We start from the raw sequence: 27,221 nt of genomic DNA on the forward strand, positions 1-27,221 counted from the left end.
CGCGTCACATATTGTTAAGAAACATTTGTTCTCTGTATTTCGCCCAATGGTCAAGAAAAGGTGTTTCTCTTTTTATCAGAATCAATATCTCCTTCCAAGATTTACCGTATAATTTTTTCTTCTTACTTTTGAAACCAAAGTCATGAGCAAGTTCTAAAAGCCTTGCTTCGAGCTTCAATACCTTTGCAACTATGAAGAGTGATGAATGGCAAATTCATGCGCTACTAAATAGTCACAAAAAGACAATCACTTTTTTTTTTTTTTATCTTAAGCTCCTCTTTCTTTTGTTTGCCATGTCCGATACAGAAGGTGAGTCTACAAGAGAAAGACAACACTAAATATGGTTAGAATTTGATTTTTTGGACGAACTTCAAAATGAAATAAAGAAGGAAGCAGAAACCATGCCTCAACAAGAACCCAAAGACAAGAAAAAAGAGAAATCAATTGATATTGAACCACGCTCTGGTTTTCGACTCAAGTAAGCCGTTCAAGAAATTATAAAACAGTCTATTGATTTGTTAGGCGACGACTTGTATCCAATGCTAAATGTCATGTAGGGCTCAAAAATGTAGAATATGTGCCTCTTAAAGATGTTCATGCACGCACACGCCTTCATAACTCAATTCATGTTGGCGTAAGGCCTTCTTCACATTGGTCAACCATTGGTGTAATTGACAAATGTTTCCCTCAACCTGATTTCTGTGTTACTCGCCTTACAGATATGCGAGGCACGCATATCCATCTTTACATTACCGGCAAAGCATTTGAAAAATACGATTATGCGACTGGATTGGGATCAATTATTGCCATCAAAAGGCCTTTTTTACTCAAGCCTACAGAAACAGATCAAAATATAGCATTACATGTAGAACAAATACAGCAAATGTGGATTATTGGTCAAAGTTTGGATTTGGTTCAATGTGCAAGTCATGTTCGAAAAGACACACAATGCCAAGAATGGACAGACATGTAAGATTCATGAGAAGGAAGGATAAATGCTCAATTGCTTATAGTCGATCTGGTGATTATTGCGATAAACATTTAGAGCGAGTTTATGGTTATTCAAAAAATGGTCGTATGGAATTAGCATCAGGGTAAAAGAAAGTAATCAGGGCCGACTTTTCCACTAAACCATTAATAGAAATAGTGGATTTGATATTCGATGGGCTACTAAAACCAAGCAAACGGATGGATCATTTACATATGAATCAAAACATCAAAAAAAGCCTACAGATCCATTTGCGAAACGAGTCAAGTCAAGAGAAGCTTATTTTGTTAAAGGCAAAGGACTTGTGGCAACAGACGGAACCTTAATGAAGAAAGCAATAATTCGAAAAGAACCAAAAGAAGCTGAAAGGGCAGAATTAGAGTAAGTATTCTATTTTAAAAAATCTGATCATAAAATTTCCTATAGGAAATTTTTAAAAGGCAAAAGAGATCCTGGTGCTGAAATGATCCGAAAATTAAAAGGGATACAAGACGATTCTCCAAGTAAGTGTTTCCTTTTTATGTGTACCATTATGTTAATTATTGAATAGAAACAGTACTTTCAAATGATGCATTAGACAAACTAGGCATTGGCCATAAATCTTTATCCAAAGAAGAAGAAGAATCTAAGGTACAAAAAAAGATGATGAAAAGAAAACAAAAAAAGACTAAACTATCTATTAGAAACGCTCTTTTGATGCTTTAAATAAGGCGGTAAAAGAAAATACGGATGAGAAGAAACCTCGCTATGTATATCTTTAGTCCACAAGACAATTTTTTTTCCTTGCATGAAATTCCAAGTATTTTATTATTATTATTATTATTATATACATTCTCTTGATTATTATAACCCTTTTCTTTTTTTGTTATTATAAACTGTAATCATTTCTACAGATCCATTCCTCTCCTTTTCCATTTTAAAGAAAACAGTAGTAAGCTTGATACTGTTCCTTCTAGATAAATTCTTTTGGTTGGTCATTTATTCTATACATATGCTTTTGACTCGTTCGAAAACAAGCTCGGCCATCAGCAATAAACGCCATAAAACTAAAGAAAATCAACATGAAGGATTTCCAATGATACCCACTGATCTCATTTCGGTTTTTGAAAACTCAATCCTTCAATTGAATCTTCAGTCAAAAGTATTTTACCAGAAAATGCACAGCAAATTATGCTCGATATGATGACAGTCTGGATCTTTGCTTCCCGTGTTGCAGACAACCAACATTCGACATCCAATGCCAAGCCAAACCAGTCTACCTCAATTCGGTCTTGGGCCACACGCTCATTTTTAGTCAGATCCAAATCAGTCATCACTCCCTTTCTGCTGAAATTCCCGATATTCACCTGGAAAAAAGTCGTTGCCATCATTGCCACCAGCACCTCTACCACAACCTAATGAATCGTCCTTGTCTGAGCACCGTCAAGAGCCAACAAATAAGTTGCCTATTTCACTCAAAAGCATGACTGATCTTTTAGAAACACCACCTTTGATTCCGGACGGAAGCTCACTTTCATTGATTGAAGAGACGCTGACTCCCCTTTCTTCTGCGTTCTTTCAACCACAAGAAGCAACAAGGGCACCATCTTTATCATCAGAAGAAAATCAGAGTCAAAGCATTGTCACTACAGTTGCTTCTTCAAGGGATATTAGATCTGTTCGACGTAGTCTTTCAAGCATTTTTAACCATTTTGGAAGCTCAGTCAAAAACGCATTCAAGAAAAAGACCCGATCTACATCATTTGCTCAACTGAAAAAGACATTTTCCGTTCAACAACATTTATCTACACATCCACCTGAAGACGCTTCCCCTTTCTATGCCGTAAGTAAATACATTGCCCTGCCTGTACTGTATTTCTTTTATACTTATAATATGTGTTCAGGAAATGAGAAAGTCATGTACTTCGCTTATTCTTGAAGCTGATGAGGAAGACTCGCAAGTATCTTCGAGCTACCAAATCAGCAGTTATGAGGATAATAACGAAATAGAGACACCTGTACAAGAAAGGTCGTTGAATAGTTTACACCATAAAAAATCAGAATCAGATCTATATACCGATTTCATCACTCTTCAAGAACCGAGCAGTATGAATTCAGCCTTTGTTTCATTGGAAGAGAAACTAAATAACGCATCCAAGCCTGCTCTTTATTGGGATGACGACTCAACACAATCACAACAATTCAATCGCCTTTTGGATGATATCTGGGAAACATCACAAGAATATCAAGATTACTTTGCAGCTGAACAACAACTACAACAACAGCAGGAGCAGCAGCAACAACAACCTAAACTATGGTCTCCACAAATGCTATTAAGATCCAGTCGAACTGAGAGTAATATGAATCAATTACAAGACGCAGTTCCCTATGTATGTGTAGGTAAAGAAATTAATAGCTTGGTGACCAAAGTTTCTACTCCCAAAAACTCGTCAATATTGAAGATGTCAAGGCCTATAAAAGATCTATGTCTGCTTATTCTAATATTCAAGACTATGATTTGAAATGGCAAGCTTCGTTTCATGAAGAACAAAAGAGCCGAGATAAAGTGGCCAAGACACTAAAGAGGTAGCAGAAAGAGAGAGATAATATGTTGCGTGTGCTAAATATCCATCAATAGCGTATCATGGGCATTTTATAGCATTATCAAACATAACCACAAGTTGAACGAGTTCTACTGCGATGGAATCTTTGATGAGAATGATACTAGTATCTCTGATCTTTCAGAGTACCAACACTATACTGAACCATTGACTGAATGGAATGATATTTATGATCAATTGGCCTATGTATTTGATTGTGGCGAGGTATGTTTCTTCTCTTTTCAAGTTTCAGTAGCTTAATTCGTTTCATTATAGCTTACTGCTGAGCATGCAATCATTACTTTTATCTACGTTCGACGTATGCTGGATATTTCAAAACAAAAACTATGGGATTTTAGCTGGAGAATGATTGTTATGTCTTCCTTGTTAACAGCAGTCAAAGTATGGGACGATTGTGCTATTTTTAATGCAGATTTCGCTATGATTTTCCCTGAATTAAGTTTGGACGTCATGTAAGTTTATGGTTGATATATAGCCTACTAACTAAGAGTATAGCAACAATATTGAAAGGGTATTTTTGACTTATTTGGAATGGGATGTCTCTGTGAATTGCTCCGATTTTGCTCGAACGTATTTCCATCTTCGAGAAATTGAGCACATGATGGACCAATGGTGAACTAGTTATTTTATGATTGTATTATATGAATCCGATGATAGAAGAGAAATCAAAAAGCTTATAAAACAATAGTCTTTCGTGTTTTTTTTCTAAAAAAAAAAAGGTCGAATGTAGCCTAAAAACGTTGCAATAGTTTGAGGGAAACATTCCGCTCACTTCAAACCAAGTAGCTACTTCTACATAAATATGCTAATTCTGAAAGAATAGTTATAATAAGCGTCTCAGTGAGTTTTCTTTGATATACAGATTTGACAATTCATGGTTTTCGTTGTATCTACCCTATTGAACGCTGCTCTTCTTGACCTCAAAAGTGCCAAGTGTTATCGTATGATACATTCGTCTATATTTTGCGCATCGAATAATGTATAAATAAGTACCTACTTACTTGTCAATATCTACTAAAAAGGGTCTATTTTCTATCACTTGCAGTATGCAATGAATCTTGAGTTTAGCTTTGAAGACAACATTCAAAGCAATTCGACATTTTCGCCGTAGTGAATTCGCTTCCTTTTCCTCATCTTACATCAAACTGACAAAATTAAGTTTTTGTTTACTGATTAAGATCAAGATGAAACCCCTATATATCATTCATCGTAATAAACATAAAGAAGCTAAAGTTCTCTTTAGCATAGTTTATTATATCTCTAAAAAGACAGGCAAAATAAAAAGGAAAATGCAGAATTTATTATACGTTAAAATGAATGATGTATTTACTGTTTCTTTGATTTTGATTCTTTTTGTTTGTTGAGGAAGTACTCGCCACTCTCCAATTGTAAATCGATTTTGGATTTTGTTTGTGCTGGTGGGAATGGTGTGTATTCTTTCTTTGGCTTTTCGATAACCTTCTTTTTTGACTTGACATTTCTCTTCTTGAAGTGAGGCAAGAATCTGTCCCAGTTTTCCTGTGCTAATTTAGGATCCTTGGCAAGCTCACGCTTAATCATAAGTTCCTTGATGTGATAAATAGGATGAATATTCTTCATACAGTCAATGATGATTCGACGAAGATCCTTGAGACCTTTGTATGGACCCATAGCAGAGACTGTATTACCTTGTACCATCATATAACATTTTGTCAATAATTCAAGAGCCTAATAACATTAAGTTAAATGCTAATTTTACAATATGCATTCCTACCTTTAATGTGGATCCATTAGGGCCGATCAATCTTTGTCTACGCTTTACAAAACGCTCCTTGTTACGAGTGATATTACCAATCTTGATAATATCACAAGCAATACCATCTTCCATAATCTTAACGGCCTATACAAAAGAATAAGCAAGTGTGTATGATAGGTTTATAAGAGACTTACTTGAGGGAAAGGCACACTTCTAGACAACAACTTGATAAGGTCTCTTGCTTTCAAAATAGCATAAGGATCATATGCCTTTCTTGTTGTCTTGACAGTCATACTACCCTCAACTAAATCAAGAACACAAGCAATACCCTAAAATGTAGAAATTAGATATCATATTCCATAAGAAAAAAAACTTACATGTTTCTCAAGGGCTCTAGTTACAAGAGGCCAGCATTCTCTCAAATAGGCTTCTCTGTATTTAGGAAAAAGAGTTGCAAAAGAAGACTCTTCCGTAAAGGGCTGCGCAAGGTGTTCGGGTTTGAACTCTTCAATCTTCCAGTGATCAATATCGTCAGTATCCCAAGCTATTTAAACATATTCTCGTCAGAAAACGAAGCGTCGAAAGTGCCACGCAGCTCATACTTACGTTTGTCTTTTCTGAAACGTTTGTGGTTCTTTTGTTCTGTAGCTTCAGACATAGTGTATGCAACAATAAAAAAAGAGAAAAAAAAGTTACAGCTGTTTCCAGAAAGCTCTCTAATTCTCAACTTCTTCAACTTAAAATTGTGGCTTACACACAGTCACAGCTAATCATTTGTCAAGACAGTTTGCATTAAGCATTATAAAAAAGTCTATATAAACAAAAGAAAAGAACCCCTTTCACCCTCACCCTCCCTCTTTTTCCCTCTTCTTCTCTGTTTCGAAATGAGGGGAAATAACCAAAAAGACAAAAGTAATGAAATGTATCATACGAGCATAAACAGTTTGTACCAACTAATTCAGTTGGTCCTTGTTTGCTGGTTGTTAAAAAGCATTGAGTATCTTTAACCAGCTGTACAAAATTCATTGATTGAATACTTTATTAAATATTTGAATTAAGCTTTTTCTATTATTTAATATCTATGCAATCTTCTTTCTGCTTCTGCAATCTAATATAAATATTGTTGTCAACAAACAAAAGAAAGAAGAAAAAAAAAAAAGAGAGAGAGAGAGAGAGAGAGAGAGAGAGAGAATTACACTGTGTGTTTATACTATCAGGACCATCGCTTACCTAAAAAGGGATAAGTGTACAAAAAAAGGGATCGACAAATACTCCAATGGTAAATGCACATCTCTATTAGTGTTGAATCCCCGATACAGTATACATAAGACATGTTTCTCCTTTTTTTATCTTTTCTTTTTCTTCTGCTTATATTTTAATAGTATGAGTGAGCCACTCTTGACAAGAGGATCTAGTGAAGATTTTAGCGAAGACGTATCTCTTGATCATCCTTGGACACAAGAAGAAAAGAGACCTTCCTTTACTGTATGATTTATATATATATATATATATGCATATGTTTTTCATACTCCATTTACTAATATATATGTATGTAGAAGCGATATCATAAATGGGTGATTGGTGGATGTACTGTCACTGTATTGTCAGTAATTGGGCTAGCTATAGCCATTAATTTTAAGAGTCTGGTTGTCAATACAAATGATAATAATACTAGCACACCATGGGTTTATAGTAACTATCTTTTTTTTTCTTATCTTTAGTCTAACTATATTTTTCTGTAGATCCTCAACAATCGGCATTTTCAATTTCCACAGCACCTAAAAAGCCAAAAAATGTGATTATGATGATCAGTGATGGTCTTGGACCCGCTTCTGTTGCCTTTGCAAGAACATATTATCAGCTCATAAACAACAAACCTTATGACTTCCAGATGCCCTTGGACAAAATCCACGTCGGACAATCTCGAACAAGAAGTTCCTCAACTCTAGTGACGGATAGTGCAGCTGGTGCAACCGCATTTAGTTGCAACATGAAAACTTACAACGGTGCTATTGGTGGTTGGTTTTTCTCGAAAAAAAAATAAGATCTCTAATCAAAGTTTGATAGTGGGACCCAAGAAAAATCCTTGTGGTACCGTCTTGGAATCGGCTAAACATTCAAAAAACATGTTAACTGGCCTTGTAGCAACTTCACGAATCACACACGCAACGCCCGCTTCATTTTCTGCTCATGTGCAAGATAGAGACAATGAGAATGCTATTGCTAAACAACAGATCGGTGATAACCCTCTAGGCCGTAGTGTGGATTTAATGTTTGGAGGAGGTTACTGTCATTTCCTGCCCAAGACAGAGAAAGGCGGTTGTCGGTTTGATGGCCGTTATCTTTTGGAAGAAGCAAAATCAACATATAACTGGACTACAGTGATACATAATGACAAAAAGATGTTTGATGAGATACCTATTGACGCACATGTTTTACCTGCCATCAGCTTGTTTTCTTCGGACCATATGGCCTATGAAATTGATAGAGATCCTACTCGAGAACCAAGTTTATCGGAAATGTCAAAAAAGGCACTTGATATTTTATACAAAGCCACAAACAACACAGAAGAAGGCTTCTTTTTAATGATTGAAGGCAGTCGAATTGATATGGCTGCTCATTCGTAAGTTTTCGAGTTGACCAAAAGAAAAAAAAACTAAACTGTGTAACTCTAGCAATGACGCTCCTACGCACGTGCATGAAATTCTGGAATATCAAAGGACAATTGAACTAGTGATGAAATATGTGGATAGTCATCCCGATACAATCATGATTTCTACAAGTGATCATGAAACTGGTGGCTTGTCTTTAGCTAGACAAGTCTCTAAAGCATATCCTGAATACCTTTGGTAAATATGTGTAGCTGTAGAATAATAACTCATGCCTATAAATAGGTATCCTGATGTGCTGACTAAAGTAAAGAGTTCGACTGTCAATTTGGCCAAGATGATAAAGGCTGAAGCAAGTCTGACTCGAGAATATATTATAGATACTATTTTGAAGGAAAAGCTCGGCATTACGGATGCAACTGAGGATGAAATTAAGCTGTTGACAAAGAAATCAACTTCATCTAAATCACTTGAAGAATATTTAGCAGATATGGTTTCCATCCGTGCTCAATTAGGAGTAAGTCCATATAGTATATCTTGGCCAGAAACTAAATTTTGACTTGTAGTGGGCAACACATGGTCACAGTGGGGTAGATGTCAATTTATATGCGTATGGTCATGGTGCAGAGTATTTGATTGGCAGCCATGAAAACATTCAAGTTGGCGAGTTTATCACAAGTGCTCTTAATTTAAATCTAAGTGAAGTAACTTCAAAGCTTAATAGGTAAGGTTGTATATTTAAGTTATATATTCCGACTTATGTTTTTTAGCAATAATCCCTCTTTTCACTTGACTCAATTAACACCAGAAGGAAAATTGGAATATAACCAGGATTTAGAACATTATCATCATGTACCATCCAAACTAAAGCATGCCGAACTTTAGACTTGTATATATATATATATATAATAAAGCTTTTTTATGACAATTACAAATCACAAGTTACACGATAAACAAGACACAATTAGTGGCTTTCTTGGCCGATTATGCATTCTAGACAAGTTAATTTAACTCAGGTGTTACAGAAAGAATATCATTCACTCTTAAGGCACAAAATTTGAATATTACTTTAATTGGTAATTTAATTAGAGAAACAGATTCGACAATAAGAAAACAATTCAAGATCTTTTTGGAAGCTTTTTGAATATCTTAATTCAAAAAAAAGTGTTTATATCTGCAGTTCAAAAAAGAAGAGTGTTTGTTAGACCGAGAGAGTAAATTTTGAATAACTTAAACGCCAAGGTTTTGGCAGAGTCTGGATTACAATGCAATCAAAAGTAGATAGAGGGAAAGAGGGGGTCCAGATCAAAACATGAAATTCAAAATATAAATAGCACATTTCTTTTTCTTTTTTTTTCTTTCTTTACTATTCATCATGAATAAAGCTCCTCGTTCTGGTTGGCTATTAAAATTAACAAGTAATACATTTTGTGCTTCAAGGTGGCAATCAAGGTATTTCGTCTTGTTGGACTCTGAAATGCGATACTATAAAGACGAACATTCAACCAATGCATCTCGAACCATTAGTCTTCGTGACATTGCCAAGGTGACTCTCACGAATTCTCCAAACCATCCACATTGTTTTCGATTAGAACCCATCACAGACAAGCAAAAGGTCTGGACAATTGCCTGTCAGTCTGAATACGAGCTGAAGGCCTGGGTGTCTGCTATCAAACTTCGTTTATCCAATTTACCTAACAGAGAACAAGCCGGCCTTGTTTTATCTCCTAGTCTTCAACCTTTCTCTATGCCCGAACAAAAACGTCAACAACCTTTCCTCTCATTCACTCGCATATTAACTTCAGCTTCTGCAGGTCAAGAAGTCTTGAGTTTCGTTCAACCTCGTATTATGAAACGATCCAATTTCTCTATTTCTAGAAGAAGAGGTATTATTTTATCTCCTTTGGATATGGAAACAATTCCAGGTCTTGAAAACGACATGTTGTCTTCTTCTTCCTCCTCTCGTGGCTCGAGCTCTCCTTCTCCCACTGCTATTCTTGAAGAAGAGGAATTGTTGGTTGAAGAAGCCTATGCTAGCAAAATCTCTGTCAAAAATGCATATGTTATGGATGCCTCTTCGCCTTCTTTTGCACTTTACAAAGAGCGCATAGGCCCTTTCTAATTGTATATCTGTTCCCATATACTGTTATCTGTGATAATCGTATTCTGTATAAAACTATCATGATTTCGGAAGTATTTAAACTTTAGAAAGGCATGCAAAATAAAATGTTTGACACTCAGTCTTTTTTATCTTTTTTCTTTTGAACGCGTTTTTTTTTCTCGATGGATCAAGATCTTGCTAATAAGCTATTTGAAAAGGGTGCTTTTCTGCTCTTTCTGGAAGCACCACCTAACCTAGAATTTGGTGTAGACTACAATGCTTGGACTATTGGCCCTTTATTTAAGGGTATTAAGCTTATCCCTCCAGGACTCCACTTTATTTATTTTTCGTAAGTGATCTCGGTCAGTTTTGTTGCTATCTTTTCTCGACTAACTTCAACAGCTCAACAAACAACGAAGGTGTACAAGGCATTCGTACTGGATTTTTTCATTTTTTTGAATCAAAAGAAGTATACATTAAACAAAAAAAAAAGCAGCTCATGTTGACTTGTACTAGATTTTAGTAAGAGAATGGAATCCACAAATTGAAGACTTGCGTGATGAGACAGAACTTGATCCAAATCAAGTAGAGCGTCTTAGAATAAGTAAATACTAATTGAATCGATACCTGGGCTGACGCATTATACATAGACATTCGTGATTTTGATCGTAATATGGGCCCTTATCCTCTTGATCCACCTACTTTTTATGAACGTTGGAAGAAGCTGACTCGTTATATCACACCAGGCATTGTTAGACGTGTGCTGCCTAACAATGGCAAAGTAAGTCATTTGCCCGAAAAATCACCTGATCTGCCTTCGGTAAACGATATAAAAGATAAACGATTGGGAAAGGCTTTGGAGAAAGAAGAAGGCATGGAATTTACTCGATTTGATCTCAGAAAGTCCTTTCCACCTGGAGCTACAGGAGATGAAGTGACGAAATGGAGTTTGGATAAATCATGGCTGGTTCGTGATTTACTTTCAAGAGTCTATCATAACGGTAAGTATATATGAATATAATACAAGCATTTATGTCTCTTTTTTTAAAAAAAAAAAGATCACAAAGTCATGTTGGGTGAATTACAACTTGCTTTTGTTTGTCTTTTAATGGCGCAAAACTTCTCTGGTTTCAATCAATGGAAACAACTTGTTCAGCTGCTATGTTCTTGTCCGGAATTGATAGAAGAAAAACCTACCATGTTCATAGAGTTTATGGGTAAGATAAAGATTTTGTTGAGGACTGTTATTGAATCCTCAAATATAGATGTACTCCAGTCTCAATTGGATGAATGCCCTGAAGATTTCTATCGTGATATTTTATCAGAGAACAACTTTACAAGTGTGATGCTTAAGGTAGAAGTATTTCATTGAACGCAAGTATCTCATTTTAAGATAGACATTACAAACAAACACTTCTGGTTCAAGTGAAGAATTAGTTAAGCGATATACACGGTTGAGGAAATTTGTGATTAAGAAGTTTGCTTGGGAAGTACCAGACGAAGAAGAGGAAGAAGATGATGAAGATGCTCCAGTCATTGTCATGATGGATTAGAGCAATAAATACCAGTCAATCAGTATCTTTCATTAAGCCATGTATATATAAACAGAAAATTTCACGGTATATAGTTGATTGGATATTTCAAGTTTAGCATAAGCATATGTATTAAAGAAGTCGTGAGAATGACGAGTTATCTTAGACCCCTGTGCACTACAGCATTAAATCCTTTAAAAAATGTCCGGTTGGTTTATATTTTTGGTGTATCCGAATCACGGGCGAAAGACTTCCTTATAATGCTTCATAAATATATAGAGGGATATACTTTACCCAGATTTTTCTTGATAAAAGCAGTTTTCTAGCACAAACTAGCTTCAGGTCAAGTAGATTTAACAAAGCTGATTTTACAAACAGGTTCTCCCTTTCAGATCAATGAGTCACAATAAGTTAAATAAAGGTTTACTGTCATTTATCCGACCCATTTTATCGTCTCCGCTGGGACGATTCTGAAAGATCAGGAAACTATAAAAAAAAACGATGCCCTTCTCTCTTTTTTCTTTTTAACTAAACCTTGTGTAATGAAAGAATCAATCGATCTGGGGATGACAGAGACTGAGATCATAGAAGAGAACGTTTTGACGGCCAATAACGATACAAAAATACATATGGATCAAAATATACTAACAGAAAAGGCATCAAAAGACAACCAGTGTGATAGCTTATCAATCACCACTGCTGCTGATCATGCTAATAATACTGCTGTTGATTCTTCTCTTCATGAAACCAAACGTACATCCAATTGGTACAAAAGACTGTTTGGAGACATTTATGCTACAGATGATCCATATGATTATTCTGAAGGAAAAAAGAATTTCATTATTTTACTTGTTGCACTCAGTGGTATAGCTGGTCCTATGAGCTCAATGATGTATATGCCTGCTTTGTTGACTGTGGTTCGAGACTTACATACAACAACATCTGCTGTAAATGGTAGTGTTTCCGCTTTTGTGGTATTTATGGGTATTTCTGTAAGTCATTGGATTTGTTTTTTTGGGTTACTCATCTTCAATTTTCTAGCCTTTGTTCTGGGCCGCATTAAGTGACACATATGGTAGAAAGCGAATGTACATGTTTAGTGGTATGATCACAGTTGTCAGCTCAGTAATCAGTGCTCTCTCAACAAACATTGGTATGCTTATTGCTTTCAGAGCACTGCAATCATTTGGATCTAACGCCGGTACTTCGCTGGGTGCTGGTGTAATTGCCGATATGATTCCTGTAGAAAATAGAGGAAAAGCTTATGGTATCTTTTATGCGTAAGTCTTGTGGAAATCTACTGAAATATGAATCTAATTTTCTTTCTAGAGGTCCTTTATTAGGTCCAGTCATAGGTAAAACTTTATAACGTGTCGAATGATAACTAATACTGTGGATCTTTCTTTTTTCTACTTGTGTTACCTAGGTCCTACCATTGGAGGTATCGTACGCATGGCGGACAACGAACAGTAACGACTAAATCACATTCTAGGCTTCCTGTGTCAATATCTAGGTTGGCGATCAACGTTCTATTTCACTGCTATTTTGTGTGGTGTCTTATTATGTTTGACTTCAGTGTTTTTACCAGAGACCTTGAGAAAAGTAAAGCCAAGACCAAATAATAACGAAAAGAACAATCTTGAAGATGCTGTTTCTCTCACAAGTACGACAGTACATCCATCACCAAATCAACATTTATCAGTAAGAGAAACACTTGCGCTCAGCTTTAAACCTATGATTACAATGCTCCATGATCCAAATGTGATTATCTTGACTATCAACAGCTCTATTATTTTTGCTAGTCTATATATTCTGGTAAAATCAAGGCAACTGGTTCCCTTATCACTCACTTTTTTTTTTTAGAATCCTACTATTACACAAACGTTTAAAAGAATTTACGGCTACAATGAATGGCAAACAGGCCTTTGCTATCTTTCTTTGGGTGGCGGTTTTATGGTTGGTTCTATTATTAGTGGACGACATTCAGATCATATTTTGAAGAAACTCTCCAAAAAAAGAGGTGATGGTCAGAAAATTGTTTCTGAGATGCGATTGCAAGCAGCTTTTCCTTCCTTCTTGAGTATGCCTGCTGGCTATTTGATTTATGGATGGACAACAGAAAAAGACACTGGCATATATGCACCTATCATTGGATTGTTTCTTTGTAAGTGAATTGCATAGTTAATCATATCGATTGACACCATTTGATAGATGCATTAGGTCAAATGTGGGCATTTACTCCTACTTCAGTCTATCTTGTGGATACCAAACCAGGTAATGAACGACGTTTTTTGTTCATGTGACTCATTTGCTAAATCAGGCTATTCGGCCACTGCTGTTGGTGTCAATGCTTGTATTCGTGGCATTGCTGCTGCTATTACTACTGTGTTTTCTAGTACAGCTGTTGATGCTCTAGGCAATGGCATTATGTTTACCATCTTGGGTGTGGTTGGATTTCTGAATGGTGGGCTTGTACTTCTTTGTTATTTTAGAGGTACACAATGGAGACGAAGATTTGAACAGAAACACATGCCTGATCTATACATACTAAACAACCCTCAACTGTTTGATTCAACCGATGTAAAGCCAATGGATGATCCTAAACTGCAACAAAACATCAATCAACTTGAAAAGATCCATACCCAACATAGTACATGTATTGCTTAAGAAACTCATTTTCAATTATATAGTTTCATCTTCATTTTAATTACATATATACGCATTGATCTAATACATTCTTTTTTGGTAATATACAACAACAAGCTCGAATTTATCCTTTATAATCACATTTGTTCAAGCTTGAACATCTATAAAATGAAAAAAAAAAATTGATCCTTTCGACGGTACTGTTTAAGATTATGCAAGATTGCATTTATCACAAATGACACACAGTCGTCCGTTTATATCATGTTGTATCTTTTTTTTCTCAATTATGGTTACATCAAACCTACGTTTGACAGCTCTGTACTTGTTTTTGCATTTATTCGGACCTGAAATGAATTATGCCATGTTTTTCTTATTGCTCTATATCACATATATACTGTCTTTGCACTATTCGTTTTTGCATAACCTAAGATGATACAATTTTTTTAGATGTACCAAAGAGAAAGAAAAGGATCAATTGCACTGACTCAAGAAGAAAGAGACCAGCAGAAAAACAAAAGTTTAGTTTTTCAAATGACGTGTACGTTGTTAAGATGCGCTAATAAACGTATGGGCGAGGTGAGTATGTCAATTTATTAAAACATGATAATACTACATTCAGTGCTAGAATAACTACTAGCTTAGAAGCCAGAATTATGGCGCATGAAAACAAACTTATTGCACTTTTGCAGATTTAGATACTCTATCGATTCAACTTAGATCAAGAAATCCTTAAACTATTTTAGAATTACAGTTGCACCTTATCTTTATTGCTTTTTACTTCAAACAAGATTATTATCATATCATTTATCTATCTGAGTTCTTTGATTTTGCATTATATACAATCATTATAGGTTATATTATACTACATCTTTTTTATTCAATTACATAATCGAACAACTTAAAACCTGGTGGTCATTACATATAAATCATTGGCTATTGTTATATTATTCTGTATTGATACAAGCTACTACGATTTCTATTTTTGTCCTATAGCAATAGTGCAAAAAAAAACCCCCTACATCATGAAGGCGAAAATGAAAGAACAAGGTTAAATTACAAAACGTCTCACGAAATCCAGTAAAAAAAGTATAAAATATTGGAGAAGCTGGGCGTCGATCCCAGTGCCTCTCGCATGCTAAGCGAGCGCTCTACCATTTGAGCTACATCCCCATATAACCTTTTTCTCCGGTTTTTATCATTTTTTTCAGATTCACTTGCTGTTTTTGAAAAAATCTCTGCACCTGGCCTATCAAACCGCGTTTTTCTTTTTTTATTCCAACTCTGCAAATTCCTACGCACATTTTGGTACCAAAAACGTCCCAGTCCGACAACTCTAGCACATTCACTACCGCGATTCCCCTCATTTCGACATCGCAACAACATCATCTCGACATTAGATCGTCATCTACCAAGAACCAGTTACCAGACAAAGCTCAAACTTTGTCAGAACCTCTTTCTTCAATTACCAAAACTACTGGTAAAATTTTAACCCGATCAGGTAAGCGGCTGCATAGTTCACTTTCGCCATCACTGATCCCTGCTGACATGACGCGTACCCTGCCTCGATCTCGAGTTGATGACGTCAGCACCCCTTCGAGATCAGCTCATCTCGATCTCGACAAAGACGTTGTCTTTGATTTTGGTGTGTCTGTTCCCCCCTCTTGCTCTGGTGTTGACTCTTTACCAGAAGTAGGTAATGTTGCTTTGCTCTCTTCTGTCCCTTCGGTTTCTTCTCTCCCTCCTTCCCCTCCTGCTTGGTTTGCTGCTTTTCAGGCCAAGTTTGAGCGCCATGAGGAGCGTTTGGCTCAGCTGGAGTCCCTGGTCGCCGAGAACTCTGCTCTCAAGAAGGAGCTGGCTGCCGCCCGTTCCAGAATCTTGGAGCTTGAGTCCCAAGCTGGCTCATCTGCTGCCTCTCCCTTGGATGTGTCCATGGAGGATGATCAGGTTGCTGCTCCCTCTTCTTCTGTCTCGCCTTCTTCTGCTGGCTCCAAGTGGGCTCAAGTTGCCAAGAGGAACCCTACGCCTGCGGAGGCCTTTGGTAAGTCCAAAAAGTCCGACTCTCCCTCGGTTGCCAAGGCCAAACCCAAGGCTAGGATTACGCCTAAGCAACGCAAGGCCGCTGCCCGTATCTTTCTCGTCTCTTCTCCTGCTGCTGCTGGTACTTGTGTAGACAGGCCTCTTTATGAGTATGTCTACTTGCCAAACAAGTACCGTGACCGTCTCTCCGCCTTTCGCCGCAAGCTGCGACTGATCGGGCTGGATAACAGCCGTGTACTTGATGTGCACTATCCGGCTCGTAACGTCGTAGCCTTGTTGATCCATTCGGCCTATAAGGAGGATCTCCTTAAGGTCATGGCCAAGTACTCGCTTCCGGTCTTGACTGACTTTGATCCTTTCTCTGCGGCCAACGTCAAGGATCCTGCCTTTGCGTCTTTGGATGCTGATGCTCTCTCTGCCAAAGCACGCGAGTTGCAGCAAGCTCGTCTTGTCCGTGCTCTTGGCTATATCCGCGAACAAGTACGTAGACAGGTTGCCTACGACTTTGTTCGTCAAGGCTGGTTGGCCAAGGAGCAAGCTGGCTCCGTGGTTGGTTCTCTCTCCGCTGTGGCTAGTGCTGGTGCTTGTGCTAGTGCTGACGCTCCTTCTGTCCCTCCTTCTAGTATGGATTTTACCTTGGCCGGTGATGGTGAACCGGTCTCCTCCTCTTAATGAGCGAGGTACCTATGGCTCCTTATGCTTCTATGCCCCCTTCCTCTCCTTCTTCCTATGGCTTCACCATGACTATATGGAATGCTAATGGTATTGCTCGTCAAGCCATTAGCACTGTAACCGATTACCTGTATGATTCCTCACTCATTTTCATCACCGAAACCTGGCTTCTTCCTCCTCTCCGCTTCCCTACCTCTTGGCAACAGTACCACACCTATGGTCAACCTGTTGCTGACTCTTTCCGTGGCAAGATGGGTATCTCTCTTTTGGTCAATCCCTCTTGTCCCTATCCTGTCACTCCTCTTCCGTCCTCCTCTCCTTATGTCTTTTCCTGCCAGGTTTCTACATTTCTCATTCATTGTGTCTATGCCCCTCCTTCCTTGACCGATGATGAGTTTATGTCTCTCCTTATGTCTCTCCCTGCTCGTACCCATGCCTCTCAGACCAATGCGTTCATTTGTGGCGATCTGAATGCACGTAGTGTTCCTCTTCTTGGTGACTCTCGAAGCAACACTCGTGGTACTCGATTGGCTGAATGGGTTGAAGAAGCTGGTCTCTTCTGCTGGAATTCTCTGCTGGCAAAGGGTGTTCCTACCTTGTTCTCTGCTGCTCGGATGGCCAATGCTCAACCTGGGCACACTAGCTGGAGTAGTGTGATTGACCTTTTCATCAGCTTTGATGATCTGGTCCATCCCTCTTTGGTTGTGCGTGATGTTGGTCTTGGCTCTGACCATGTTCCTGTCTCTCTCTCTTGCTCTCTGCCTGGCTCTCTGCCGCCTGCTCCTGTCGCTCATCCGCGTCTTTTATGGAAACTGTCTTGTCTGGATGATCACAAGAGTGTAGAGCTGTATCAGTCTCTTTTCCGGTTGCATAGCGCGCCGATCAAAAATACACTCTTGGCAGAAGTTAAGTATTCGATTGAAACGGCCTACGGGCAACATAGCAGTCGTACCTCTACTCACGCATCTTCTCCAACCGAAGGGGCTATCCCTGACGTTCATTCTATTGCTAGTAGACTCACTGATACCATCCACCGTTGCCTCGATGAGTCGGTTGGTCGCAAACTACCACGGCCTCCTGGTAACAGCTGGTTCTGGACTGCCACTCTGCAACATTTGGTGGATGCTCGTGAGGACGCCCGAAGAACTTGGAAACGAGCTTCTGACGGTGTTGGTAAGGCTGTACTATGGAAACGATATCTCTTCTGCTGTAACCAGTTCAATGCTGAGCTCAAGCGTCGTCGTCGTGAGACATGGAAGCAGTTCTGTGACAAGCTTTCTTCTGGTTCTTTCTCTGACACCACGGCCACCATCAAGCGGTTGCGTCGTAGTCGGACTACTTCTCCTGGATTCTCTCACCCAGAAGGTCCTGCTGTGGCTGCTACGGTGATGTCCAGTCATCTTCGCTCGGTGTTTGCTGGTGATCACTTGCCTTCTGTTCGTCCGTCTGCTCCTCCTCTGCCATCTGGTCCATGTGTCTCCTTGCATACCGCTCGGTATCTGCAGTCGCAGTTTGGTCTTGCTCTGTCTTTTTCTCTTCCCTCTGGTGGCGCTGGCGTTAATGCTGATGTTGATGATGGGTGTCCCTTTACGGTCGAGCTAGTGTCTGACACTATCAAGAGGAAGCTCTCTCGCCGTAAGGCCCCAGGTGTTGACCATCTTCGGACTGAGATGCTGTTGCCGATTGTGGACGACTTGTCTCCTCTCTTGGTCTTGCTCTTTTCTCTTTGCTGGTTCTGGTCTCAAGTGCCTACTGATTGGTGTACTGCCCAGGTGGTGCCCATCTTCAAGAAAGGTGACCCTCTTGATGCTGCCAACTATCGGCCCATTAGCTTGACTTCGGTCATGCGCAAGTTGCTGGAGTTGTGTGTGTACCCTGAGCTCTTGGATTCTGGTCCTCCTCTGGACATCGTACAAGGTGGCTTCCGTGCTCATCGTGGTACATTGGACCAAGCCTTGGCTCTCCATGAAATCTGTCGGCAACATGCGGATGATCACTTTGGTGAACCTCCTGTCCTATGCTTCTTGGACATCAAGCAAGCATACGATAGCGTGGATCGCAACGTTGTCTGGCGTGCTCTTGAGACCTATGTCTCTGATCCTCTGCTTGGTCTGCTTCGTTGTCTTTTTGACAATGTGCAGGTGGAGGTCTTGGTGTCTGGTGCTCGCTCTCCTTCCTTCTGGCCTGGTACGGGGGTCTTGCAAGGGTCGATCTTGTCTCCGTACTGTACTCTGTGTACATCAACTCGTTCCCTGCTGCTCTGCGCTCTGTCTCTCTGCCTCGCTCGCGTGTGTTTGGATCCATGCCTCAACGCAAATATGATGGCCTCTGGATCAACTCACTGCTCTATGCTGACGATGTGGTCTTGATTGGTACTGCTGAGACGATGCCTCGCCTGCTGAAGAAGGCCGAAGAATACTCCTTGTCTCTTGGGTTCAGGTGGAACCCTTCCAAATGCGTTGTGGTCAATCCACCCCCCTCTGGTCGCGTTCCTCCCTCCGGCTGTATGGCGCTGCTCTTCCTGTTGCCGAGTCTTTTGACTATTTGGGCTTGCCCTTCAATAGCAAGGCACAGTTAGATGCTACTCTATTGGTACAGCGTAATGCTCGCTCTGCCATGGTGGCTATGCGTTCTGGTCTACAACCGTTGGGTGTACACTCGACTGGTTTCTCTCGCCTGACCTCTGCTAGGTTGTATGCCACCTTCATTCGGCCTAAGTTGGAGTATGGCCTTGCTATTCTTCTCTCTTGGTCCGTGACCTCAAGGTGTTGAGCGTGCTCAAGACCAGTGTCTCCGACTTGCTTTTGGCGGTCATCGAAGGCGTCTACAGTGGTGTTAAGCATCTGGCAACTTGCCTTCTATGAAGGAGCGTGTTGCCATCCTTGGCTTCAAGATGTTGGTGCGCATGCAACAGCTGCCACCTGATACTCTATTCAGCTATGCTACAGCATATCGCTTCTGCTCCTGCTGTCCTCGCTTCCGGTGGCCCAAGTTGTTGAAGAACAACCTCATCTGGAAGCTGGTCTGCCACTCTTCTGTCTCTCCTTCTGTCCTCGCTTTGCCTCTTTGCAGCAGTGGATTGCTACCTCTGGTGGTGATCCCAAGCCTGCCATCAGGCTATCGTCGTGCCTACTGCTGGTCTTCTGGCTAACCTGATGGTCTTGTTCTCTTGCGTGCTTGTCGTCCCTCTTGGGCATTGACCCCATCCTCCTGCTCCGATGACTATATGGGAACGTAGTCGTCTACTTCGGTGGAAGATGGGTTGGCTCCCTGCTCGTCCTGTGCCTTGTCGTTGTGGTCATCCACACGCCTCGCGTAGCCACTTGCTCTCTTGCCTCTCTGTTGCCTCTCGTCTTGGTGTTGCTGCTGATGCTCAGCCAAATCCTCTGGATTTGTGCTGAATCAGCTACCTCGGCTCGGCTCTCCCCATCTCCAAATGACCAACGTCATTCTACTCTCTCGTGCGCTGGTCCTCCTGGTGGCCAACTCTCTGTGAGATCATGCTGGAATGGACATGATCTGTCTTCCTGACGCTGAGTTCAGTCCCTGTTCTCAGGTCACTGACGGTCTTACCCTTCTGGAATGGTTGCTCCCTGTCTTTTACAAGCCGGTTGCTCCTCCTGTAACCTCCACTCTCTACACCTATCTGGGTGTAGTTTGAGTCACTTTTTATTTTTTTTCCTTATTTTATATTTCTTCCTGTTGGAGTTTCTTTCTCTTTTTTCAATCTTTATGATTGTTTTTTTTGTTGTATTCTTTGTTCCAATGTTAGTTTTCCTTGCTTTCACTGCTCTTATGACTAGACATTTGCCCCATAGGGATCAGTCTTACAAGTCATCTAATAAAAATAAAATCTTTTGCCTACATCCCCATATATGGTAAGGGGACCAATATATATTATATAATCACACATAAATTGTGAATGAATATATAGTCTGTGAAACGCTTTTTATCAGTCATTTCTGAGGAATATGTTTCCAATCACTTTATTCTACTACATTAGGGTTAGTTCTTTTTAGTGGGGAGATGTCATTGACTTCTTAAATCGATATCAAACAGAAGAACTTCATTTGAGATATCATTGAGCATATCAAGTAGTAATACTAATAGAGAAAGAGGGTACAGTAATTTAGAATTGGCGTCAAATGGTGTGGTGCTCTGAGCACTTTCAATACAAAATACAATAAATAGTCTCTCATGTTATAAATGAATAATCACTTATAGCACTATACATCATAAATATAAAGTAAGCATTGTATAATGACAGTAAATAACGGCAACTGGGATAATATGGATATTTACAAATAAGGAAACCATAATTGTACCTTTTAGGTAACCAGGAGAATTAAAGGAGAATTTACATAGTCAATTCCCGGGCACAAGCTGTCAAAGTGTTAAGTAATCAATAATCATTTTTTTGTAATAAAGAAGTACTGAACAGTCTCACTGTATTTCTTTGTTTTCCTTTCCATTCAATTCTATTTCATTTCACAACCCAAACACCACAGTTGGAAAGAGCAAAATATTCATGACAGCATGCTTCATAGAGGCAATTTATAATTGGAGGAAGTTTACAGGCGTCTATTCGACACGCTGCGAGTTAGTTAAATCTTGTTGTGATGTAAGAGAGAAGATAAAAACAAAGAAGTCGATTAGAACTTGTATAGGTTTATTATCCAAAAATATATATCTCTATATCTAGCTCTTCATTCTCTAGGTATTTATATATGAAGAGATGTCGGAGTAAGTAGTAGTAGAGTTCATGCAAATGACTGAGTCTCTATTATCATAGACTACTTTAAATTAATTAAATAATGTAAATTATGGACTTCGGTTATACGTCTTGATCTATTAAAAGATACTTTGTCTTATTCAGTACAAGAGGTTCTTTTATGTCTATTTCTGATGTAAATTGATTATGATATATTTTAGTATGTAAATGAAGACTTATTTAGTGTCAGATCATCATATGCATATAGATTCTATATGTTCACAACATTACCCTCCACCAGAGTCAATCTATCTTTGATAGTTGTAATCGGCTTTTAAAAGGTGAACATATCAATTCATGCGCATAATTATCATTTATGTCAGCATTTACAAGTTGACTGTAACATATGTAATGCAATTGTGTACAGAGTCTAGCGTGATATGTTTTCTAATCGTAAGGAAATTTTATCTTTCTTCTCTTATCATTTCACAAGTTATTTTCTTAGTCTTTTACTAGCTCTTGTTACAACAGCTGCTTCTTCTCTACTTTGTCTGGTAGGAAGAGCCCTCTTGCTTATTTCTGTCTTCTTATTTACACTCTTATTATTTTTTCTAGATGCAGATATGTCCTTAATTTTGGCATTTGTTCTTTCTTGCTCTAGTTGTTTGATCTTTTCAATTTTAGTCCAGTAACGATCAATAATGGTTGGGTCAGTGAAACTGGAGGCAGGTTCCCAAGTGTTGGCCTTCTCTCCAAATCCAGCCCATTTAACAAAGAACTGTCTGTTACCTGGTGGACCTCTGTGATCACGAATATCTTCTACTACAAAGTATTCGTCCTCAATAGCTGATTCATCGATTGTCACGATTTTCAACTCCGAAGGTGCGTAGTTGCGATGCAATAATTCATTTTGCTCGTCTTTTAATTCATATGAGCCACCTTTGTTTCTTCTTACAACAGTATAGGGGCCTTCATATAATGGAGACAGTTTACTCGGTCTCTTTTGCAGTCTTACCATAACATATGTTCCGGGTTCAATATCGACAAGCATATTCTTCGTATCAAACCTCTTTGTGTGCTCCTCATTTATCTTTTGAGTTCTTTCAAAGATAGCGGGAAAGACAATCTTCTCCATGTGATCAATGCGCTGCTCAAGATCATCGCGCGTCATCATATCTCTAGGAAGTGGATATTTGTTCTTTTCTTCATAGTTTTTAGGTAAGCCGACTTTGCGTGCGAACATCAATGAGAAGGGTGAACTCAACGTCTTATTCTTGATAGCGTTGTTGATAGAAAGCTGGACTACTGGTAAGTAATAATCCCAGTCTTTGCTATTCGATTGACACATCTTTCTCAGCGTGTTTTCAACAATTTTTACACTAGCTTCAGCACTTCCATTTCCTCTAGGATGATAGGGAGTGGAGTATCTGCGATCAATGCCGAGCTTTTTTGAAATAGTTTCAAGTAACAAGTTATGGTATGCTCTGCCATTGTCGGATTGTAGAATACGAGGAAATCCATAGTCTCCAAAGATCTGCATAAGTGTATTGGCAATGGTATCTGATTGTTGATTCTTGAGCGCTCTGACGACGATGTATTTCGAACAGATGTCAGTCAAGACCAAGATTTCAGTATTTCCAGTTCCAGTGACAGGTAGAGGACCTAACGAGTCAACAGATACATGATCAAATGGTCGCAATGCAACAATGCTTGTCAAAGGATGGTAACCTCTTTTAGAAATGTTATGCTTTTGGCACTCAGTACATGAGCTTACTAATTCCTTGGCTTCTTGATACATATTTGTCCAATGAAGTCCTTGAGAGTGCAGTTCACGAACAATAGCATGACTGCCAAAGTGTCCAAAAGTGTGCACATCACGCAAGAGCTTTTCTCTTTCAGTCTCAGGCGGTGTAAAGTAATCTAATGATTTCTTAGTCTGCTCAACAAGTTGTGTGGTAAGAACATGCAGGTTTCTGTCTCTGCTATATTTCTTCCTACGAATAGTCACTCGTTTTATTCTGGCAGCTTGTTCATTTCGTTTTTGACTGTCAGTGCTACCCTCCACCAGTTTGTGATTACCATCGAAATTATCGAGAGGGGAATACAAACGACTCAACAAATCTGGCAGTTTAAGAAGGATACCAGGAATATGCACAGCGTCAAAGTCATAAGTCAGAATTTCTTCATACCAATTCAACATCATATTGTTGCAATCTCGTTGAGTATGCATATAAATCAATGCTTTGTGATCTGTGTGCAATGTAAATCTGCGTCCCCAAATATATTGATGGAAGCGACGAAAAGCCATCAGAACACCATATAACTCACGACGAGTAGCACTCCATCTGCGTTGTGAGGGTGATAGAGCATTGGACACAAAACTAATATATTTGTCTCTACCCTTATCATCTCTCTGAAATAATACAGCGGATATACCATACTGAGAAGCATCAGAGGCAACAAAGAATTCTTTGGTGAAATCAGGATAATGCAAAAGCATATTTGAGTGCAAGATGGCTTTCAAGGCATTAAAGCTCTTAGTTTGCTCATCAGACCACAGCTCTTCTACGTTCTTTGCATGGCTTAATCTAGTCAAAGGCTCAGCAACAGTAGAGATCATCGGTACAAATTCTCTAAAATAATTGATTAACCCCATGAACTGTTGAATGTGTTTCGCTGTCTTTGGTACTGGCCATGATTCAACGTTAGTGAGTTTGGCTTTATCAACCATAATCCCATCTGCATTGACCACAAATCCAAGCATCCTAACTGACTGCTGAAACCAAACACATTTCTTTGGATTCAAAATCAATTTGGCTTGTATCAATCTGTCTATCACCATTTTGACATCTTTGGCATGTTGCTCGGGTGTTTCACTGGCCACGATACAATCATCAACAAAAGATTGAACGCAATCCATACCCTCAAACAAAATGGCCATAACCTTACAGAATTGAGAAGTTAGGCTCTTTAGTCCAAAGCATCCCTTGATGAAGCAGTATTGCTGTCCTTTATGAGAAAATGTTAATTTATGCGCATCTGGAGGATGGATTTTAAAGCGATGATATGCATTAGAGAGATCAAGAGTTGAGAAAATCTTCTTGCCTCTTAAGTTTTCAAAAATGTTTCTCACCAGTGGCACTTCAAAGTTATATGTTGGTGGTAAGATCTTATTTAAAAGTCTAACATCCAAACAAGCTCGATGGCTGACAATTTCACCCTGTTTGTTCTTTTTAGGTACAAGTAACACCGGGCTATTAAAAGAAGTATTGACACCACACTTCTCTATTGTTTTTGTTCTAAGCCATTCATTTATCTGTTCATCTAGGACAGGCCTCAATGTATGCGGGATGCTGTACTGACGACGATAAGCGGTTGCTCCTTCAGGTGTGGGCAACTTGATAATGGATTCTGGAATAGGACAAAATGACTCTACTGGTATCTTTTGATTTTCATCAATAGCATCTTGGATGGAAGCCATAAACTGTGCAACCTCCTCAGTAGATCCACAGGTGAATTATCAGGTTCAGGTGTATCAGTTGTTACGATGTTTGCATTAGAGAAGATAGAGTCTTTATCATTTGGATCAGCACTATCATTTTCTAAATTGTATGCAACACCTGTAAGTGCAATACCCAATTTACCCATAATGTCCGTACCAAGAAGAATGTCAAAGTCAAAGCTATCATTAAAATCTATGACTTCCAATTGGTGTCTGAATGAAATTCCATTTGTATATTTTATAGTCAAAGGATCTGTAGTACCAATACGAGAAATTTTATTGTCTTTAGACAAGCAATTAAAGAAACCACTAATATTTTTGTTTATTTTGTTTATATTTAATTTAGCTCTAAGCGAGTCTAACTTTATAAAAGTATGTGTGCTTCCGGTATCAACCTTTGCCATCATCTTGTGGTTTTCTATAATGATAGGTGTCAATAAGTCAAAAGTGTCTTTATGTAAAGCATCTTTCGCTTTGATCTCGTTTGTGTATTTGCAGTCAAAGCAATCGTCTGTGATCATCTCTTCGATGTCATCATCCGTCTTTTCTTTTTGCTTGTCCTCTGTGCGTTCGTTCGTGGAACTCGACGCCAGGGCAAGTACATGATTTCTTGTGCAACGGTGACCCGGTTCCATTGTTCACCGAAGATTTCTTGTGCCTTCTCTTTTCCCTTGTTCTTGTTTTTGTTAATGGTATAACAATTCTCAGTGCCATGGGTGGGATTGGAGCCGTGCATCTTGCAAAATAGGTCTTATTAATCTTGCTATACGGTGTGCTTCTTTCTATTTGCTTCTTCTTCTGAAGACGACTTTTTCTTTCACTATCCCTTGAGCCACTAGTAGACGAAGACAGAGAAGAGCCAGTTGAGTTATTTGAGTTTATAGGAGTATTGACCATGATAAACAACCAAGCAATTAATCGAAAAAAATGTTGTGATGTAAGAGAGAAGATAAAAACAAAGAAGTCGATTAGAACTTGTATAGGTTTATTATCCAAAAATATATATCTCTATATCTAGCTCTTCATTCTCTAGGTATTTATATATGAAGAGATGTCGGAGTAAGTAGTAGTAGAGTTCATGCAAATGACTGAGTCTCTATTATCATAGACTACTTTAAATTAATTAAATAATGTAAATTATGGACTTCGGTTATACGTCTTGATCTATTAAAAGATACTTTGTCTTATTCAGTACAAGAGGTTCTTTTATGTCTATTTCTGATGTAAATTGATTATGATATATTTTAGTATGTAAATGAAGACTTATTTAGTGTCAGATCATCATATGCATATAGATTCTATATGTTCACAACAAATCTGATACGTGAATGAGAGAAGCCTGCGCCACAAGAACACGACTTGAGGCTACCTCCAGGTGGCCAAACTATTTGCTAACAAATTAGACGAATGCGCTCGAGATTGGTTCTAAGAAACTAAAGAAACAAGTGCTTTTGACACCAATAGAGAATAATATGGTCTTGATTGAGCTAACTCCACTAGAACCTACTTGTACTAAGTTTCTAGGGCTAGAGAAACCTCTGGTTTTAAAGAATTAGAGGTAGGAGAAGGTGCCTTACAGTGGAGTGACTGTACCAAAGAGAATATATTCAGTGGCGTCTTTCTCGAGTAAGACGATAATGCAATCAGTAGAGCCGCATATATAGCTTAGTGCTAGGCTATGTTTAGCAAATTGGTTGATGATACTTTGCAGAACTTTGCAGAACTTTGCAGAAAAAATATTGCAAAATTTGTAAGCATCAGAATTTTTCGATAAGCGTAATGGATCTCCAAAAAAAAAAACAAAAAAAAAAAAAAAAAAAAAAAAAAAGATATGTATTTTAAAAGGCTAACATTTATGCCGACATGGCAAGTATGCCAATTGTGTACTCAAAAATATTTTTTTGAGAAAAAATAGAAACCACTACTTTAAAATAAATCAAAATTATTTTCTGCAATGACAAAAAAAAAAGTAAAAAATTCTTAATTTTCTGTTTTAAATTAATAAAAAAAAGCTTGTTTTTCAATTTTTCTGTTCTAAATTAATGAACGAGTCTACCAAATGTTGATTTTGCTTTTTTAATTTAAACT

General features: G+C 38.6%; 9 protein-coding genes and 1 non-coding gene across 10 annotated transcripts; 8 read left to right on the forward strand and 2 right to left on the reverse strand.

The window, feature by feature from the left end:
* The first annotated feature begins 273 nt into the window (after positions 1 to 273).
* On the forward strand, positions 274 to 1,241 carry B0P05DRAFT_539396 (uncharacterized protein). Its single transcript, XM_051577948.1, has 4 exons — positions 274 to 309; positions 349 to 478; positions 523 to 969; positions 1,014 to 1,241. The coding sequence occupies exons 1-4, from the start codon at positions 294 to 296 to the stop codon at positions 1,096 to 1,098; spliced, it is 678 nt and encodes a 225-aa protein (XP_051435442.1). The 5' UTR covers positions 274 to 293; the 3' UTR covers positions 1,099 to 1,241.
* Positions 1,242 to 1,734: 493 nt separating this feature from the next.
* Positions 1,735 to 4,302, forward strand: B0P05DRAFT_539399 (uncharacterized protein). The gene is made up of 7 exons (XM_051577949.1): positions 1,735 to 2,087; positions 2,153 to 2,296; positions 2,346 to 2,810; positions 2,872 to 3,396; positions 3,438 to 3,553; positions 3,606 to 3,792; positions 3,844 to 4,302. The coding sequence occupies exons 1-7, from the start codon at positions 1,980 to 1,982 to the stop codon at positions 4,042 to 4,044; spliced, it is 1,746 nt and encodes a 581-aa protein (XP_051435443.1). The 5' UTR covers positions 1,735 to 1,979; the 3' UTR covers positions 4,045 to 4,302.
* A 528-nt stretch (positions 4,303 to 4,830) lies between these two features.
* B0P05DRAFT_490053 (ribosomal RNA assembly protein mis3) lies at positions 4,831 to 6,060 on the reverse strand. The gene is made up of 5 exons (XM_051575307.1): positions 5,930 to 6,060; positions 5,701 to 5,867; positions 5,518 to 5,652; positions 5,342 to 5,467; positions 4,831 to 5,295 (listed from the first exon to the last, which is right to left on the reverse strand). Exons 1-5 carry the CDS (start codon positions 5,979 to 5,981, stop codon positions 4,915 to 4,917), a joined length of 861 nt encoding a protein of 286 aa, XP_051435444.1. The 5' UTR covers positions 5,982 to 6,060; the 3' UTR covers positions 4,831 to 4,914.
* Positions 6,061 to 6,695: 635 nt separating this feature from the next.
* On the forward strand, positions 6,696 to 9,023 carry B0P05DRAFT_539402 (alkaline-phosphatase-like protein). Its single transcript, XM_051577950.1, has 8 exons — positions 6,696 to 6,808; positions 6,880 to 7,341; positions 7,391 to 7,946; positions 7,999 to 8,172; positions 8,218 to 8,449; positions 8,499 to 8,656; positions 8,703 to 8,925; positions 9,001 to 9,023. Exons 2-7 carry the CDS (start codon positions 7,125 to 7,127, stop codon positions 8,815 to 8,817), a joined length of 1,452 nt encoding a protein of 483 aa, XP_051435445.1. The 5' UTR covers positions 6,696 to 6,808; positions 6,880 to 7,124; the 3' UTR covers positions 8,818 to 8,925; positions 9,001 to 9,023.
* A 280-nt stretch (positions 9,024 to 9,303) lies between these two features.
* On the forward strand, positions 9,304 to 10,187 carry B0P05DRAFT_539409 (uncharacterized protein). Its single transcript, XM_051577951.1, has one exon. The coding sequence runs from the start codon at positions 9,308 to 9,310 to the stop codon at positions 10,052 to 10,054; it is 747 nt and encodes a 248-aa protein (XP_051435446.1). The 5' UTR covers positions 9,304 to 9,307; the 3' UTR covers positions 10,055 to 10,187.
* B0P05DRAFT_539414 (A1 cistron-splicing factor) lies at positions 10,185 to 11,930 on the forward strand. Its single transcript, XM_051577952.1, has 7 exons — positions 10,185 to 10,382; positions 10,436 to 10,502; positions 10,550 to 10,637; positions 10,684 to 11,034; positions 11,092 to 11,250; positions 11,299 to 11,387; positions 11,431 to 11,930. Exons 1-7 carry the CDS (start codon positions 10,216 to 10,218, stop codon positions 11,584 to 11,586), a joined length of 1,077 nt encoding a protein of 358 aa, XP_051435447.1. The 5' UTR covers positions 10,185 to 10,215; the 3' UTR covers positions 11,587 to 11,930.
* Positions 11,908 to 14,412, forward strand: B0P05DRAFT_539422 (major facilitator superfamily domain-containing protein). Its single transcript, XM_051577953.1, has 8 exons — positions 11,908 to 12,557; positions 12,607 to 12,845; positions 12,895 to 12,920; positions 12,992 to 13,006; positions 13,058 to 13,380; positions 13,429 to 13,729; positions 13,777 to 13,839; positions 13,886 to 14,412. Exons 1-8 carry the CDS (start codon positions 12,108 to 12,110, stop codon positions 14,230 to 14,232), a joined length of 1,764 nt encoding a protein of 587 aa, XP_051435448.1. The 5' UTR covers positions 11,908 to 12,107; the 3' UTR covers positions 14,233 to 14,412.
* Positions 14,413 to 15,308: 896 nt separating this feature from the next.
* B0P05DRAFT_t45 lies at positions 15,309 to 15,381 on the reverse strand. The gene has a single exon. It is a non-coding gene; the product is annotated as a tRNA-Ala (tRNA).
* Positions 15,382 to 15,753: 372 nt separating this feature from the next.
* On the forward strand, positions 15,754 to 16,920 carry B0P05DRAFT_539428 (uncharacterized protein; the record flags this gene model as incomplete). Its single annotated transcript, XM_051577954.1, has 1 exon — positions 15,754 to 16,920. The coding sequence occupies one exon, from the start codon at positions 15,757 to 15,759 to the stop codon at positions 16,918 to 16,920; it is 1,164 nt and encodes a 387-aa protein (XP_051435449.1).
* Positions 16,921 to 20,458: 3,538 nt separating this feature from the next.
* Positions 20,459 to 20,924, forward strand: B0P05DRAFT_539472 (uncharacterized protein; the record flags this gene model as incomplete). Its single annotated transcript, XM_051577955.1, has 2 exons — positions 20,459 to 20,798; positions 20,888 to 20,924. Coding segments are annotated over exons 1-2 (183 nt in total), but the record flags the coding sequence as incomplete, so codon positions are not given.
* Between the last annotated feature and the right edge of the window lie 6,297 nt (positions 20,925 to 27,221).

The sequence above is a fragment of the Gilbertella persicaria genome, assembly GCF_025201335.1.
Source record: "Gilbertella persicaria strain CBS 190.32 chromosome Unknown B0P05scaffold_17, whole genome shotgun sequence".
Classification (NCBI taxonomy): domain Eukaryota; kingdom Fungi; phylum Mucoromycota; class Mucoromycetes; order Mucorales; family Choanephoraceae; genus Gilbertella; species Gilbertella persicaria.

What these genes read in the sequence shown, in the direction of transcription:
- B0P05DRAFT_539396 (XM_051577948.1), top strand. An exon ending in CGCTCTGGTTTTCGACTCAA is followed by an intron (nt 479 to 522) that starts GTAAGCCGTTCA and finishes TTGATTTGTTAG; the next exon opens with GCGACGACTTGTATCCAATG. An exon ending in TGCCAAGAATGGACAGACAT is followed by an intron (nt 970 to 1,013) that starts GTAAGATTCATG and finishes AATTGCTTATAG; the next exon opens with TCGATCTGGTGATTATTGCG.
- B0P05DRAFT_539402 (XM_051577950.1), top strand. Translation starts at nt 7,125, where the DNA reads ATGATGATCAGTGATGGTCTTGGACCCGCTTCTGTTGCCTTTGCAAGA. An exon ending in ATTGATATGGCTGCTCATTC is followed by an intron (nt 7,947 to 7,998) that starts GTAAGTTTTCGA and finishes GTGTAACTCTAG; the next exon opens with CAATGACGCTCCTACGCACG. An exon ending in GCATATCCTGAATACCTTTG is followed by an intron (nt 8,173 to 8,217) that starts GTAAATATGTGT and finishes GCCTATAAATAG; the next exon opens with GTATCCTGATGTGCTGACTA.
- B0P05DRAFT_539422 (XM_051577953.1), top strand. Translation starts at nt 12,108, where the DNA reads ATGAAAGAATCAATCGATCTGGGGATGACAGAGACTGAGATCATAGAA. An exon ending in TGGTATTTATGGGTATTTCT is followed by an intron (nt 12,558 to 12,606) that starts GTAAGTCATTGG and finishes TCAATTTTCTAG; the next exon opens with CCTTTGTTCTGGGCCGCATT. An exon ending in TTGCTAGTCTATATATTCTG is followed by an intron (nt 13,381 to 13,428) that starts GTAAAATCAAGG and finishes TTTTTTTTTTAG; the next exon opens with AATCCTACTATTACACAAAC.
- B0P05DRAFT_490053 (XM_051575307.1), bottom strand. Translation starts at nt 5,981, where the DNA reads ATGTCTGAAGCTACAGAACAAAAGAACCACAAACGTTTCAGAAAAGAC. An exon ending in GAAGTGTGCCTTTCCCTCAA is followed by an intron (nt 5,468 to 5,517) that starts GTAAGTCTCTTA and finishes TCTTTTGTATAG; the next exon opens with GCCGTTAAGATTATGGAAGA. An exon ending in CTAATGGATCCACATTAAAG is followed by an intron (nt 5,296 to 5,341) that starts GTAGGAATGCAT and finishes TAATGTTATTAG; the next exon opens with GCTCTTGAATTATTGACAAA.
- B0P05DRAFT_539414 (XM_051577952.1), top strand. Translation starts at nt 10,216, where the DNA reads ATGGATCAAGATCTTGCTAATAAGCTATTTGAAAAGGGTGCTTTTCTG. An exon ending in CTCCACTTTATTTATTTTTC is followed by an intron (nt 10,383 to 10,435) that starts GTAAGTGATCTC and finishes TAACTTCAACAG; the next exon opens with CTCAACAAACAACGAAGGTG. An exon ending in AGTAGAGCGTCTTAGAATAA is followed by an intron (nt 10,638 to 10,683) that starts GTAAATACTAAT and finishes CATTATACATAG; the next exon opens with ACATTCGTGATTTTGATCGT.
- B0P05DRAFT_539399 (XM_051577949.1), top strand. Translation starts at nt 1,980, where the DNA reads ATGCTTTTGACTCGTTCGAAAACAAGCTCGGCCATCAGCAATAAACGC. An exon ending in GTGGCCAAGACACTAAAGAG is followed by an intron (nt 3,554 to 3,605) that starts GTAGCAGAAAGA and finishes ATCCATCAATAG; the next exon opens with CGTATCATGGGCATTTTATA. An exon ending in ATGTATTTGATTGTGGCGAG is followed by an intron (nt 3,793 to 3,843) that starts GTATGTTTCTTC and finishes GTTTCATTATAG; the next exon opens with CTTACTGCTGAGCATGCAAT.
- B0P05DRAFT_539409 (XM_051577951.1), top strand. Translation starts at nt 9,308, where the DNA reads ATGAATAAAGCTCCTCGTTCTGGTTGGCTATTAAAATTAACAAGTAAT.